This window comes from Dioscorea cayenensis, unplaced genomic scaffold, assembly GCF_009730915.1.
Source record: "Dioscorea cayenensis subsp. rotundata cultivar TDr96_F1 unplaced genomic scaffold, TDr96_F1_v2_PseudoChromosome.rev07_lg8_w22 25.fasta BLBR01000441.1, whole genome shotgun sequence".
Classification (NCBI taxonomy): Eukaryota; Viridiplantae; Streptophyta; class Magnoliopsida; order Dioscoreales; family Dioscoreaceae; genus Dioscorea; species Dioscorea cayenensis.
The window spans coordinates 1-17,027 of record NW_024086832.1 but is presented as its reverse complement, the minus strand read 5'-3'; the positions used below and the strand labels follow the sequence as shown (position 1 = coordinate 17,027).

Below are 17,027 nucleotides of genomic sequence, written 5' to 3'. Positions count from 1 at the left end.
ATCATCAACAAACACAACATAGTAACGATGACCAGAAATAGGCGCGACCTTAGAAGGTCCCCAAACATCACAATGAACTAAATCAAATAACGACCGACTAGACACTAGAGTGGAATGTTTAAAGGTAGCACGATGATGTTTACCCAACTGACACGACTCACATTGAAACGACTCGACCTGAATCCAAGGCAAAGTTTGCTGAAGATGACTAAAAAAAGGGTGACCCAATTTGCAGTGCCATATGAGTGATAACTCGGAGTCAGAAACAGATGCTGCTAAACCACGAGGAATATTATCACGCACCAATGTATACATGCCGTCACCACGATTACGCCCCAAACCAATCCTCTTCCCTGTCTGCAGATCCTGAAAAATGCAGTGACAAGGGAAAAATGTGACACTACAATTCAAATGTTTGGTGATCGTAAAAACGGATAGCAAGTTAACAGGAAATTCAGGTACGAAAAGAACATCATTTAGTCTAAGCTGAGAGGAAGCCTGCATAACTCCCTCTCCGGACACTAAGCACGATTGTCCATCGGCAATTGCCACAGAACGAAAAATAGAAAGAGAAAGATTTTGGAAAAAGATTTTGTACCTGTCATGTGAGAAGAGACCCAGAGTCAATAATCCAAGAACTGTCCCTGGAAGTAAGAAAGACATTACTTGAAAAAATAGAAGAAGAGACTGTGGTGTGAGACGCTGTGCCCTGTAGCTGCTGGAACCGTGCAAAGGCATCCTGAGAGATAGTAACAAACTGTTTAGCACTGGAAGTGGGTGATGAATCTACCACCTCGGTATTAGCATTGGCCACTGCCGGGCGACCATGCTTATCCCAACAACGATCCTCAGTATGGCTTGTGTGTCGACAGAAGGTGCACACAAACCTATTCCAACTCTAGTCTTCCTGGCTCTTTCTTTCCAACCGTCGACTGATCAGAGGACACAACAGGCGATGGATATGTGGATGTAGAAGACAGGCGAAGCACGCGAGCATAAATAACAGCAAGATCAGGCATTCTCTAAGAACTCAGAATAGAGCCCTTCACCTGGTTTTGCATCTCAAGAGGAAGCCCAGAAAGATATGCGATGACTGCAATTTCATTCCGGTAACGACGAAGGGTAGCTAGATCAAGAACTAATGGTTGGTAAATATCTAGCTCATCCAACAGGCTACGGATGTGAGTGAAGAATTGAGGGGCAGTACGATCACCTTGACAGGCTGTAAACAGTTGCTCATACAACTCAAAAACACGAGAGATATTATTTTTATTTCCATATGTCAATCTACACATCTCCCAAATTGCCTTTGCAGTAGTTAACATCACCATACTTCGGGCAATATCCGGCTCCATACTATCAGTCAACCATGAGCGCATTGCATTATCTTAAGCAAGCCAATCAGCATACTTGGCATCCTTAAGAGTCTGGCTGATCTGCCGTGAGGTACGACGATTTCTTATGAGCCATAAGAAACTGCTCAAAACTCTGTGCCCAAAAAACATAGTTCCTCCCATCCAACTTTTGCGAGGTACAATGGAGATTCTTAACTAAAGAATCATAAGACAAAGACATGACGATGAAAAGACAAATCCTTCAGCAACGAGACAAGGGCATCACTGGTGAGGGCTGAGGAACATCACCAGGTGCCCATAGACCAACGAGAACGGCGAAAGATGAGCGGCGGCTGGCAGTAGAGGTAGCGGCGGCAGGTGGAAGGCTAGGGTTTGGAGTAGTGGTGGCGGCGGCTAGGGTTTAACCCAGGGCTCTGGTACCATGTGAAAATAGGAGAAATGGTTTGTATATTTCATTAGCAAAGGAGTACAAGGATATATATAGAGAAATATTAGGGTTTTGTGGTATGGGCCCAATATGGCCCATTAAACAAATATAAACTATAACATAAATCTAACAATAATGAATGATTTCTTGGAGTTCTCTCTACATAGATGGGTCGATGTCATGTTTAGCATTTTAAAATACCATCTTTGATATACATCTAATCATGTTAAATGCAAGCTAATTTCATTCATATATATTATTTAACTATTAGGATCTAATAAAATCGTGAAGCTCTTTTGTTTACAATTGTTTATTTTCAATTATCAGTGATTTTTTGTTTCATATTGTTTTACTGGAAAGGAGCAAATGAACATATGAGATCATTTTTCTAGCAATATATGTCTTTAAGTGTGCAACATATTTTGTTTGAGAATTAATTACATGTTTTTGTTTCACTGAATAGGTTCTTATAGGGAAGTGTACCGTGAAGATTGGAATGGCTCGGCTAGTTGTTAATTGCGATATCACTTGCATTTTTTATTATTAGAAATCTTCCAAGTTTAATAAAAACTATTTGACTTTTTCTAGTTCTATTTTTAGAGTTATTTTCTGCGTTCGCCCCCCGTTTTTGTTCTATAACTGACTATCTTCCAACTTTATTATGTAATAGACTTCTAACCTTTTGAGTAATATGTAAGCATTCTTATCTTTGATGCTTGGAGTGCCTATTACTATGAGGTATCATAATAATATTAAGGATGAGAAGTGTTTTGACCGTTAGACCTTTTGTCTTATAGTTTGGCCTTATTTAAGTAGGATATTGAGGTTTAACTTATGAGTTTTTTGAACTGCTTTCGGCAAAATGCTCAATGGTTGCAATTGAACATGTAGTAGATGTGCAATGTGAAGAATTTCATAATAGGACTTGATGTTTTGAGTTGAGGACATTGATCACCAAACTGTTCAACGTGACAAACAAGTAATTTTTGCTATTAATTTTTTTTAATTTTTTTTATATGTTGATTGATTTTGTTATGTTCCTATTTTTCCATGTAGGACAATGGGGATAGAATCCTATTGTTTGAGAGTATCAGCCATGAATTGAAGTTGTTTGATTATTGTTTGTATGAGGAAGTTGTACCTAACTGTATTATTCAGAGATGAGAAAGAGAGAATTTTTTTATAGGTTTGAATCTTGTGTAGCCCATCCATATGAAAGGAATATTTTGCTCTAGTATAAGAATCAATGCAAGAGATTGACATAATAGTGATGATCTGGGCTGTAGGCAGATGTTCGTTGGAGTTTGGCATATGTTGGTTTTTGACCGGCATGGAGTACAATTGATGTAATCATTACAAAAGGATGGAGGCTTCTTTGATTATGATTAATTTAATAGTTCAATTCTTGTTTAGTTTTTTTTCTATATGCTATTCTTGGTCTGTATTCTTTATAGTATATATCCTTTGGTGGTGATTTCAATTAATGCCATAAATCAAGCGAGCTTGTCTTTGTGAAAAGATGTCATCTTAATAGGTCATACAAACACCTAGCTATAGAATACTGTATTGTCATTCATTTTATCCATTGCATAGCTACTTTATGCAATGTTTGGGCAATTTGTGTTTAAAAGATGTTCGAGGCGATCCTACTAATTTTTATGTGAAGGATCTTTGCTTTATTATGCTATCTAATATATCTGTAGTTTTCTTATCTTGTTTGAGTTTTAGATATGGACATCTTTTTGGTAAAAAGGATGTTATAATTTATCTGTACTGCATATGAATAATAGGAAGTGGTTGTGAAGAAATTCCTTGATCAGGATTTTGATAGAGATGCTTTGGATGAATTTCGGAGAGAAGTTACTTGTTTTCTGGAGTAATCATTACATGATTTTATATTGCCACTTTATGTTTTGATGGGGAAGCTTTAATTTTTATGTGCCATTAGGTGAAAATATTGCGTAGATTGCGGCATCCAAGTGTTCTATTTATGAGTGCTGTGGCTCACCCTCCCAATCCCAATCTATCAATTACTTCAGAGTTTCTTTTGAGGTAAAAAGAGAATCTTGCTTTCCTTTAAATTGAACCAGTGATGAATATGGAAGAAATCAATTTGCATATTCTTACTTCAAAAAAATTATCAATATCTTAAATTGGTTTCAATGTAGTCATTGGCATGAACTCAGATTTAATATGTTCCGACATTGTTTGTGTGCCTACTAATTGATTGCAAAACGTTTGTTGGATTGTCTTTTGGTTTTATATAAACTTTATCCAAAATGGCCATTGTCTCACAAGTGCACTGATAATTTGAAAGAGAGGGTTGTGCCATCTTCATGGAAGCTCTAACAGAACATTCCCAACGCCACATTTTTTTATTTCATGGCAAAATCTAACAATGAACTTGAAGCAGAGTTGCATTCAACATCCATTGTTTCAAGGCTAAGCCCATCCTTTTGTCATATTTATCCATATATTCTTGCTCTCTAGGGTTTCAGAGGAACTGTATGGGTTTGCATCTGTATTTGGTTAGGTTGCCAGCATATTTTTTAACCTTTCACTTTTTTCTACTTGACAGTGCAGCTTGAGCCTAAAGTTTAGGAATGTAATTCTCCAAAACTTTTTATATAACCAGCCATATCTTATTAGGTTTCATGCCATTTAGAGCAGATACAAGGGGTGGACTTTTGGTTATTTGTGTTATATAACAAGAATTGAATATTAGGGAAGCCATCTCATGTGCATGGCTTGTCGACTTAAGATTGGGGGATCAAATAATGGAGGATTTGAAGGGTATAAAGTTTAATGCAATGTTTTAAAGGATATATAGGTATTTATGGAGTTTTGAGAGATATTAGCTAAAAAAGAACTTATTATTTGTTGATTTTTCCTTTTGGAATTTCAAATGCCAACACTTTTTTTTTTATTTCGGTAAAGTTTCATCACTTGACTCACATGCAACTTGATCAATCAAAGAAAGTTTGTTCAGAATTCTTCACCGTCCAAATATTCAAATTGAGGAGAAGTGAACAATCAAAATGGCCCTTGGTGTGGTATGTTTAATTTTTTTTTCATAATTTCTTTGTTGGAAGTCTTGTGTGAATTGATCTTCTCTGTGCTGTCCCATGGGCCAAGAGCATGAACTGTTTGCACACTAGCATGCCAACAATTGTCCATCGTGATCTGAAATCACCAAATCTAATGGTTGACAAGAACTGGACTGTGAAGGTATTTTATTTTTGGTAACCTCGAATGCATGGAAAGGTTTTAAAACTTATTCTGCTTTTAATATCAAGAAAAGATGCTAATGTAATTCAGAAAGTAATAGCATAACCTTCCTTGTCTGAAATTAAAACTTTGTCTGAAACTAATTGAGTTATGCACTTTCATCCTTAGTTGGTAGAATAATTAAAAGAAAAAAAAGATGATAATTTTCATCACTTGTGTTCCTATTACTGTTTTGAGAGCTGTTCTCCTTGGATTTGTGTGGGATGTTTGTTTATTGTGTCATCTTAGATTGATTGCTGGTAATCTTTACAGCTTGCCGAAAGTGGACTTGGTGGGTTTTTGTTGTAATTATATTAAGGGAAACTAGTGTTTATGTGGAAAATTTGGAAGGTTTCTACCTTTCTATTATAGTGGCAGACTGAGAGATGGAGTTTGACTGCGTTGTAATCCCAATGTCTAGGATATATTGAAGTCTTGGAATTTGAACAGATATGAACCTGGTTTGGAAGACATTATTTGTAAGTTGCCTACTAAGGCATCTGAGCCTCTGCATGGATCTGGCAGCAGGAAGTTTTATATATCCCATACTTACCGAAAATATTCTGCTCAGACCAACAATTCTTGCGTCACTCAATCTATGAACATGATTGTATCAAATATTAATCATTTGGTTTACATCACTCATTTAGTCGTTTTAGGTATCCATTATCTGCTAACTTTATGTTGCTATGAATGGTTTTTTTTTCAACTTCAAATATGTGTCTTCTTTTCGGTCTTATTAGATGTCAGTATGACCTATATTAGAAGTAAGTTTACCTGATTTTTTTTTTTTGTCATTATCATGCCTCTTGGGCCCAATCAAATCAAGCAAATCAAGTCTTGCTTTGTTTCAGAAATGTATTTGAATGTGTTTCTATCTGAATAAGCTTGAATAATTATACTGTAGGATATCCACATCCTTTTTCTTATTCTAAGTCTTGTTTGTCTAATGTTTACGTGTAGGTTTTCCTCTTGCTTTCCCCTTCGGTCTGAGCCCTTGTTTTCCACAAATCCTCAACAAACTCAAAGATTCGACTTCCAGCTTCGTCAGATTAGATGAAGAGGCGCTCAATCGCGGTCGTTTGAATTTCCAGCATGCTCTTTACGGAAAGTTGTTCGGCAAACCTCCAACGTTTGATCAAGTTAAGGCTGTTCTTCTCGCCAAATGGTTGGATTTCGGAAAAATCCTCATCTCAGATCTTCCAAATGGCTTCTTGTTGATTTGTTGCCCCTCGCAAGTCGCAACAGGTCATGCAGCGTCTCTTAAGGGATGGACCGTGGTCCGTCAATGGTATTATCCTACAATTGTCTCCCTGGAAGCCGTTTTTTGAACCCTCCTTTGCCAAGCTTAGTCCTGCAGCTATTTGGGTCCAGTTCCACAACCTTCCTGTGGAATGCTGGGATGGTGAAACCCTTGAAACCATTGCCAGTCATCTTGGTGTTCTTCTCAAGATCGACGAGCTTACTACTACCTTAGTCAGATCTAAATTTGCTCGAGTATGTATTGAAATTGATCTCTCCAAGCCGCTTAGCCCTGGGTTCTGGATCGGGGATGATCATCATCGGGTCTTCGTCGATGTGATGTATGAACGACTGCCTACTTTTTGCTATAAATGTGGATTAATTGGTTATGGATCTAACTCATGCAATCGACCGGCATCGGATGGAACCGGAGGCCATGTTCTGCCCTTCCGTAATAAGCGACAGCAGGTAGTCGGACCTTCCCAGGCTCCTCCCGACGTCGATCAACCCATGGAGTCCAACGATACTCATGAATCTGACCCTCTCTCTATGAGTGACCCTCCTAACTCGGTCCAGACCCCACCGGAGACGGATTACAGTCCCTGGCTCTTAGTTTCTGACGGCGTGGCCGCGCTCATGGTCGTGGTGGCATCACCCGTGCTAGTCATGTGACTGCGAGAGCCGCAGCCGATACGGGTCCCAATGTCAACGCCCCCCGAGGCACCGTATCTCGAAGCATCTGTGGCGGCTCGAGAGGCACTGGCAGAGGGCGGTTCATTAGTTCCAATGCCACTATCGCTACTCCCTATGCCACTAACGTTATTCCCCAAGCCACCCACATTATTCCAAGCACTGACGCCTCCACTAACCCTCATCATCCAAATTTGAACGTTGATATACCCACGCCTACCATTTCCCTAGGTGGTGTTTTTTCTCCCCATGCTTCTTTACCGCCCGACCCCCAATCAAATCGTTCCTTTTTGTAATCCCCAAGATAAAGGAAAAGCTCCTGCCTTTCCCCAGTCAAACTCTCCTCCACCAGTCCTTCGTACATCTCTCCAAATGTCTTACTCCCCTTCTACTCCATCTCACCCCCTTCATTCGTTGGTTGTGGAAAAGGTCTCTTCGGCTTTAGACACTGGCGAAATGGAGGAAGACTGTGATGATGAAGATGATGATTATTCAGATGAGGAAGATGAAGAGATGCCTGATGATGATGTCCCCGAGGATTCCATGACTTTAGTTCAATATCTAGAGGAGGCAAGAAGAGAGGCTCTCATTCGAAAAGGTTCTCAGTATTCTGATGTTTCTACGAAGAAAGGAAGGCTCGAGGTCGGGGGCCCTTCCTCTTGAAGCTCTATCTGTTCCCTTCGGACTATATCCTGCTTTTCCCGTCAGGAAGTTACTTTTCTTTTCCCATTTAAGTTTTTATGAATATGCATTCTGCTAAAATTATCTGTTAGAATTGTAGAGGCATTTCAGCGATTGATACGTCTTCCGGCGTCCTTCGTCTCATTCGCAAGTTTAATCCTATCATTGTTTGTCTAGTTGAGACTCATGCTAACTCGGATCGAGTTGACCGTTTCTGTAATAAGGTGCCTAAACATTGGGAGTGGACTGCGATTCTTGCTAATGGCTTTTCCGGAGGTATCTTTGTGCTTTGGAATAAGGCTATTGGCAAGGTAACTCCTATCGTTGTTTCTCGTCGTGTTTTACACATTATCATCTCGTCGGCTTCTTCTAAAAGTTTCATTATTTCTGTCGTTTATAATTCAGTTCGTTTTCAAAAACAGTGCTTACTTTGGAATGAGTTATCCAAAATCACTTGTTTACGTATCCCCTGGCTCATTCTGGGTGATTTCAACTCTGTTCTTTCCAGATCTAAGCATAAAGGGGGTTCATTTTCCTATTACAGTCGAAAATCTCGTCTTTTCCTAGATTTTGTTGATTCCAATAACCTTTTAGACTTAAAGTACACTGGTTCCCCATACACTTGGTGCAATAATCAGTTCGGTTCAGCTCACCGCTGGGCTAGATTGGACCGTTGCCTTGTGAATGTCGACTGGCTTGCTTCTTTCAAGTCTTACAATCTTAAGCATCTTACCCGTTCTTTCTCAGACCATTCTCCTCTTTTCCTTTCTGCTAGTTTTCTCCCGTTTCATAAAAAGAATGTTTTTCGTTTTGAGAATTTCTGGTTGGACTTTCTAGGCTGTCATAATGCTGTTTTGACAGCCTGGAATTTCAACCCTCATGGTAACCCCATGCATTCTTTCTCTCATCTTCTTTCTCGTGTTCGTTCTAATCTTATTTCTTGGAGTCACAAGGGAGTTAATAATATTGATTCAGCTTTAATTCATACTGAGTCTGAGATCCATCATCTTGAACAATCTGATTCCAATCCGAACATATTTGCTATTCTCATGGAGCATTATGCTAAGCTCTCAACCTTGCAGCTCCAATATAACACTAAATGTGCTCAACGAGCACGCTTGCTTTGGCTTAAGGATGGTGACAAAAATACCAATTTCTTTCACAATACCATTCGAATCAGATCTCATGCTAATTTTATTTCTCAAATTGAAGATTTGGATGGCAATGTTTTCTGTTCTCATGCAGATATTAATAGTACATTCTTGAACTTTTACCAAAACCTCTGGACTGCCCCTACTGAGATTCATATGGACATTCTTAAGGCCCTTCCTTCTGACCTCCCTCGGCTCTCAGATTCTGATGGAGCGCATCTCATCCGGGAGGTTACTAAGGAAGAGGTATATGCAACTTTAATGGACCTTCCTTCTGGTAAGTCTCCTGGACCCGATGGTTTTAATGTTGAATTTTTTAGGAATTTTTGGCATTTTATTGGTGACCATCTCTTTGCTGCTATCCATCATTTTTTTGTCACTGCTTGCTTGCCTTCTACTTGGGGTAATACCTTCATTGCTCTTATCCCTAAGAAGGATAATTCCAAGTTGGTTTCTGATTTCCGTCCGATTTCTCTTTGCAATGTTTGTTTTAAAATTATTTCTAAAATTCTTGCTAACCGGCTTAAAATTGTCCTTCCTGATCTTATTAGTCGGGAGCAGGTTGGTTTTGTTCCGGGTAGATGTTCTTTTAATAATATTATTACTGTTCAAGAGATTGCTCATTCTATTGAAAGAGATACCATTGGCTTCCCTAGGATGCTTATTAAAATAGATATTGAAAAGGCCTACGATACCCTTAATTGGAGTGCAATTCTTGCTGTCCTCACCAAAATGAATTTTTCTCCCACCTGGATTTCTTGGATTTCTTTTTGTCTCAAATCCAGTTCTTTCTCCCTCCTTATTAATGGTGTCCCCACTCCGTGGTTTCATTCTTTTAGGGGAGTTAGGCAAGGTGATCCTATATCTTCTTATCTGTTCATATTGGTTTCTCAAATTTTATCTTCTCTCCTTAATTTTGGTTTGAATAGTGGCATGATCCTAGTGGTTCAATTCTAATCTTAGCCATAACTTTTAACCATTTAATGTATCTTGATCGATTTACTCTTGATTACTCCATGCTTCTCATAATGTCTGCTAGAAACATTCGCCTCTGTTTGAACATATATTCTCATCTCATTGGCCAGAGACCCAATCACATTAAATCTCAAATCTTCTTTCCTTCTTGGTTCAATAAACATGTGATGAAAAGCATTTGCAACATTCTCAACCTTCCTCTAGCTTCTTTTCCTTTTAAATACCTCGGCGTCCTTATCTCTCCCAAGCGTATTGCTGCTCAAGTCTTCCAACATATGATTGACAAAATTCATAATACTTGCAACAGATGGAAATGTCTTCATCTTTCTTATGCTGCTAAAGAAATTCTGATAAATTCCTGTATCCTCTCCATTCCTATTTATACTCTTTCAGTTTATCCGATCCCTGAGACCATTCTGTCTGAGATTTCTAAGATTGTGCGAAATTTTTTTTGGAGTCGAGGCAGCAATGGAAAGGGCATCCATAATGTGAGGTGGAATGTAATCACTGCAGGTAAGTCTGAGGGTGGACTTGGTATCAGAAATCTTTCAATAGCTAGACATTCTCTTATGGCGAAACATAATTTCGGATATTTGAATAACGACAATGTTTTCTGGGTCAATATTTTGAAATCTAAATATGGTAACATTAATTTTTGGGTCGATCATGCCCCGCCCAATTACTCTTGGTTCTTCCGGGGTTTGTGTAATTCTGCTGCTCATATTAAACACTTTTGTAAAATTTAATCTATCAATCCCTCGAGCACCTCTTTCCTGTTGGACCCTTGGTGTTTTGATATCCCCATTGCTCTTAAACCCACTTTTCTTAATATGGATGCTGATTTTCATCATTTTGATATTTCTGATATGATTTGTGATAATAACTGGGATTTCAGTTGCTTTAGATTCATTTTTGGAAATCAAATTGACTATTCTTCTTGTAACTTGGGCTATATTAATCCTGATTCTGATAATGGTTGGGTGTGGAATCCAAAATCTTGTAGTAGCAACATTTCTGCTACAATTTATCATCACTTGAACCACAAATCTTCTTTTTCGGATAATTGGATTGGCTGGAAAATGCTTTGGTGGTTACATGTTGCTCCTCGTTTGAAGCATTTTGTCTAGCTTTGTTTTAAGGGTCGCTTATCTACCACCGATTTTCTTTTTAATTTGCATTTGGGCTCGGACATTCCTTGCATTCTTTGTGGTATTTCTAAGGAAACTATTAATCATTTATTTGGTTAATGTCCCAAATCTATCTTTGTCTGGGAGCAGCTCAGCAACTTTGTGAACACCACCATCTCTTTATGTGTATGTGCATGCTTTTCTTTGTGGTTTTTTTAGTGTTGTCACTATATTGCCTTCTTGATTGGGATCGGTTACTTGCGTTGATTTATTGGATATGCTCCTAGTTAGAGCTAAGAGGCCCTTCTAAATTATGAGTATAGTGTTTTCCTATGAATATTGATCAAAATATTGGGCAAGTTCAAGTTGTACCTTTTGGCCATAACATCATCCTTGGTCTTCCTTTATGCAGTGTGATCTATTTAGGAAGGCGGTAGATATAATCTAATGTCCCATACAGACATCCATTCCAAACAAATTTATTTATGTATGTTTGAGAAAGGTGGCATCTTTAAATGTTGGAATATAATAATAAATTGATATAATCCTAAATTTTTTTGATCAACTGTTACTCTATTAGTTCACATTGATAGCATTCTGATATCAATGTAGTGCAGGTCTGTGATTTTGGTCTCTCAAGGTTGAAAGCACAACACATTTTTGTCATCAAAGTCAACCGCTTGAATGATGAGATCTAGTCTTTGCTCTACTACATTTAGGAAATTATTATTTCTTGTTCGTCGTACCTCTAACATTCAACTATCTAAATGTCTGTCCTTATTCTATTCTAGCCTGAATGGATGGCACCAGAGATGATGTGTAAACAACCATCAAATGAGAAGTGAGTTTTCTATAATAAAACCCTTCTTTTTTCTTTTTCTTTTTTTTTTTGTGGGCGTGCTTGCGCGCTGTGTGACTAGAGAGCTGTAACAACAACTAATAAGATGAAAACATCACAGCTTGAGGAAACAAAAGTAAACTAACGAAGAATGAGCAAGTTAAACACAACATATGATAAATTTAAATGAATTATCTATAGTTCAATTCTGTTATAGAATTATTTATGATATATCTATAGATAATATAGATATGCTTATCTATAGTTTACACTTAAGCACCATATAATTTCCTTGGCATTTGGCATTCATTGATGTGTTTGTTAACTTGGGCCATTCTCTTGTGATGTGTACAGCTTTAGAGTGATATTATGGGAAATGGCAACTCTGTGGATGCCTTGGTCTAGTATGAACCCAATGCAGGTGGCGGATGCTGTTGGCTTCCAGTAGAGATTCCAAGAGAGGTTAATCCTCTTGTGGCCAAAATAATCTGGCAGTGCTGGCTAATAATGATATTAACTGTTCATATATTACACCTAAGTTTTTTTTATTATATTTATTTATAGATAGGTATTGTAGAAATGTGCTAACTTTGTTTTTCTCAACCTTTGCTTTTTGTGACATAAGCATGCAGAGATCCAAATTTGTGGCCTTCATTTGCAGATGTCACAAAAGCTCTCAAGTTGTAAAGGCCTTCCTTTGCAGAAGCCACAAATGCTCTCAAGTCTTTAGAACGGCTTGTTGTCCCTGCATTATTAGGATGTGCAAAACACACCTTTGGCACAAGAAACACTAGTAAACACAATGCCTTGAACATACCAAATGGTAAATAAACAATAAGAGTATCCATGTATTTATTACTTTTTGTAGTGCTTAGTAGTGCCCTCAAATCAGGAGATGTGCAATGAAACGCTTGTTTTGTTTGCCTTTTGGGCAAGAGCAAAATGTAATGGCTATGTTTTCTTTCTTGAGACTGTATAAGAACGCTCTTTACGTCTATACAGAATATACTCACGAGTCTGAAGAACTTGCAGTGGCTTGGAAATGGAGTTTCTTAGGGTGTTTTCTTTGCTTTGTGCGCAATTGATAATCAGGGACGCTATATAGATGAAAATGGGAAGACCCTATGGCTGATTGTGAGGAAAGGGTGTGGCGCCGGGTTGACTGTAATTAAATTGCGTAAATAATAGTGATATTACTTTGAGTTATTGAAGAATGTTGTCTCAGGAATCATTAAGAAATAGATTCTATTTCCTGATTCAACTAATGAATGAATGGAGGAAATGAAAAAGAGAGTATGACATTATTATATTGGTGCCTACAGTACTTTTAATATGATAGTTTCATATATAGATATATTATTAATAATAATATTATTATTATTATTGTTATAATAATATATTCATGGTTTGTTTGATAAGCATTAAACAATGCAAGCTAGTGGTGCGTAGTCCCTGTTTCCATGAATTAAAGATGACACCAAACAAGTATCTGAAAAGTAGTACCATAGTGGGAATAAAGATTTGGAGAACGGAGGTGACATTTGACAACAGGGAGCTGTTTGGTTATGTGACTTAATAAATAATTCTTTAATGGTCAGACAACAAGTGATGAATTCTGTTTGAGAAAAACTACTCAATGTGTGATGAGCAATTCATTCATATAATAAATATTGATGAGTATGGCATAATCTTTCAGCTGTCCAAATTTTGCCTTAATTGGATTGTTCACTTGATCAAAATTATGCCTTGCAAATCTTATCCTCTCTCGTTATCCTCAAGTTGTTAAGTACTTGCTATTCTCAAAGAAGCTCCATGCACTTCATTTCCAATGGCAAGCTAGCAACTCATTTGCCTACACCTGTAGAAAATAAATAAATAAATAATATATCATAACACCCTTAACTAAAAATGTGTAGATGAATATCTACACAAAATAATGAATATCAACACAAAATAATGAATATCCTTAATAGACAAAATAACACAAAATTGTGACAAAAACATCTTATCATAAATTATTGTAACAAAAGACCCAATGCTTCTTTAGCATTCTGATATTAAACTTCTGATCCTCAAACAAGTTTGCATTGGCTTAATGAGTACGTTCTTGCTATCACTACCGAATACATTAAAAAACTCCATGCATCTTTTTTTTTTTTCTAAAGTGCCAAAGCCTCCCTTTCCACATATAGTTTTATCAACATCAGCAACACATTTACCAATTAACACTTGCTTTTGCCTTTGTTTTGCTCTTTAACCTACCAAAACAAGAAAAGAGAAAAAAATTACAGAAGCAAAAAGACAAAAATCACATAAGTAGCGCCAAGTACAAAGTCAGGTTTGAAGGGCCCCCATTTTAGACTATTATGCACACTAAGAAAACTAAGGCTTTCAAAGATAGACAAAGTCCACAAATAATCCTTTGCAATATGCAGGTGAAAATAACAAATAAACAATATTTTACATATATACATATACATGCTTCCAAATAAATCCAACATTCTAACAAAGCACTACTTACTTAAAAATATACTTTGAATGAAAGATACAACCCAACGATTAATGTCTTCAATCGATCAACTTTTAAGCCAGACTAAACTTAAAAAATACATAAGATAGACCTCAAACTTGTAAACCAAATAATAATGTCTTCACACCGACATAAATAAGAAACCAATTAAACTGTTCAGATTTGAGAAGAAAATCTAGAAACAACACGAGCAATTCATAGCATAATTGCACAAAATTTGGAGATCACTGACTAATCGCAAAGAAAAGTTGTAGTTTTGAGAAGCTTTTGGAGGTGGAAAATCTAGGAAATTATAGACCTGTCAAAGGGATGGCATGATTTCACGATGTTATAAGTTGCACATTGAAATTGAAAACAAAAAAGAGAAGAACATCTTCTCCAAATGATCTTGGTTTGAGCATGAGATGATCTCTAACTTGAGCAAATGAAAAAATGGCATCTTACTAGGCTTGAACTAACCTGAGTCTTCATCACTCTCATCCTGCAAAGACAAGAATATTCAGCAAATTAATCATTCTTAATAAGTTAATGTTACTAATTTTAGTTGCATACTTGTACGTATATATACTTCCATGCTTCAAACAATGTCCATGCATTTAATAATAATTTAATTCTTGGTGTCATAATGGGTGCATATTGATAAACCATATATATACTAACATTCAAACATGATGATAAGGCAGAGAAAGAGGCATACATATGCCTGATTAATAAAATACTCCTTCCAAAGTGAGATCTTATCAGTGTATTGTTAATAATACAGATATAATGAATTTTAAAGCTCCTTATATATATATATATATATATATATATATTAAAAAAACTCCACATGAACAGTAAAAAAGAATTCTATAATTTTTAAAAAAAATATCCTTATGTTATGGCGATTGATTAATGTATAGAAAATTATATTAATAACTTGTTTTAACATTCATTAATCCACAGTACATGTACATGTGAAGAAGATGGAAATAATAAAAGAAAAGCATGAAACTTACCCCGATGAAAAATGGCCGAAGGTGAGATGGGATGGTGGCATCATCCCACTCTAAGCTTTCCCACCATTCTCTCTCACATGCTACCACTGCGTGAGTTCTTTGCCGCTCACTGCGTCAGCTATACTTTATGTTTTTCACTCATCTGTCTCTGCATTCCAGTAAAGACAAGAATATTCAGCAAAATTAATCAAAACATTAGTGAAGTTAGTGTTCCTGGTTTTAATTACATACTGTTCATAAACACATGCATCAAACATGATCCATGTGTGTAATAATAATAGCTAATTCTTGGTGTTATAATTGGCGTAATGATACACCACTATATATACTAACGTTCAAATATGATAATGCGGTAGGGAAAGAGGCTACATATGCCCAATTGTCTAAATGCTCTTTCAAAGTAAGATCATGTCGAGTTAATAGTCGCCTCTCGTGAATTACTTAAAGCTCGCCCTCCTATATATATATATATATATATATATATTAGAACTCAGCATGAAATAATAAAAAGGTATCATATAATTTATCCTGACGTTATAGCTGCATTGATTGATGAATAGAAAATTATGATGATATTCTTGTTTAACGTTCGCTCATGAATCCCCCTCCCATGCTGAAGAAGCTGGATAACAAAAGAAAAACATGCAAACTTACTCCCGCTGAAATCAGGCTGAAGGTGAGGTCGGACGGTGGCATCATCCCACCTAAGCTTCCTAATTATCCACTATTACAATCAATGCTCATCATTCTTGATTGTTGCTAGAAGAAGATAACTAGTGATTTCAATGTAGTGGGAATGTTGGGCGACACCAAACTTGTTGACCCTCTCCTCAATGTAAAACAACGTTTCTATCTCTGCACAATCTATTATTTTTAAATAAGACAGACATGGGAGATGCAGGACCCAAGCTAAATTATCCAAATTACATCTTGATAAAGATAACCACTTCAACACATGAAAAAATTCCGGAGGCGGTAGATCTCTCCAAATAATGTTCTGCAGTTTTTCGACATTAGAGATTTTAAGCTTATTGAGATGAGTCTCCCTTCCCTTCATCACAATCTGCTCAAGCTGTGGGCATGATTTAATTTTTATTTCCTGCAAGAATCCATCATCTTTGCAGCTTAAAGTATCAAATGAAAGATAGATCATGTTATCCAAATTTTTTATATAAAGCCGAGTAGTTGGTAAACATGAAAGTTGTTGGAGAACCTCTTGTGATACTACACGCATTCCAATTGCTTTGAGAACGTGTTTCTTCAACGACTTTAACTCTTCTGGTTCTGCCCACCCATATGGATATAGGTCAATGACCTCCAACTTTTGTAATCTTGAGATGAGGCCATCCTCTACCTTGCCAAGCCCTTTCAAATTTCTGCATATCAGATATTGCAATTTCTTCAAACACACCAACTCCATTTGAAGTGATGAGATATTCGTGTTTGAAATGTTTAGGTATTGTAAATTAACCAAACAATGGATGTCCTTTGGAAGCTCTTTGATACCAGTGTGCGAAAGATCCAAATATGTCAAATTTGGCATTTGTTGGAAAAATCCTTCAGGAATCTTTGTCAAATAAGAACTATATTTCATCATTAAACACAACAAATCAGAACACTGATGAGACAAAATTGGCAAAAGCTTCACCTCGCCACTTATAAAGACTCTGTTCGCGAATCTCCAATTCTCCGCATTGATTGATGCTGTCTTAACTTCGAACGTTTTCACTATCCATTTATTTCTAT

General features: G+C 36.9%; 2 protein-coding genes and 1 long non-coding RNA gene across 3 annotated transcripts; 1 reads left to right on the top strand and 2 right to left on the bottom strand.

Moving 5' to 3' along the window:
• The first annotated feature begins 7,437 nt into the window (after positions 1-7,437).
• Positions 7,438-12,729, top strand: LOC120254421. Its single transcript, XM_039262536.1, has 4 exons — positions 7,438-7,623; positions 7,755-9,090; positions 11,707-11,756; positions 12,108-12,729. The coding sequence occupies exons 1-3, from the start codon at positions 7,438-7,440 to the stop codon at positions 11,709-11,711; spliced, it is 1,527 nt and encodes a 508-aa protein (XP_039118470.1). The 3' UTR covers positions 11,712-11,756; positions 12,108-12,729.
• A 978-nt stretch (positions 12,730-13,707) lies between these two features.
• LOC120254417 lies at positions 13,708-15,362 on the bottom strand. The gene is made up of 3 exons (XR_005534609.1): positions 15,282-15,362; positions 14,743-14,764; positions 13,708-14,011 (listed from the first exon to the last, which is right to left on the bottom strand). It is a non-coding gene; the product is annotated as an uncharacterized LOC120254417 (long non-coding RNA).
• Positions 15,363-16,014: 652 nt separating this feature from the next.
• On the bottom strand, positions 16,015-16,875 carry LOC120254418 (disease resistance protein RPS2-like). The gene has a single exon (XM_039262533.1). It carries the CDS (start codon positions 16,873-16,875, stop codon positions 16,015-16,017), a length of 861 nt encoding a protein of 286 aa, XP_039118467.1.
• Positions 16,876-17,027: the final 152 nt, after the last annotated feature.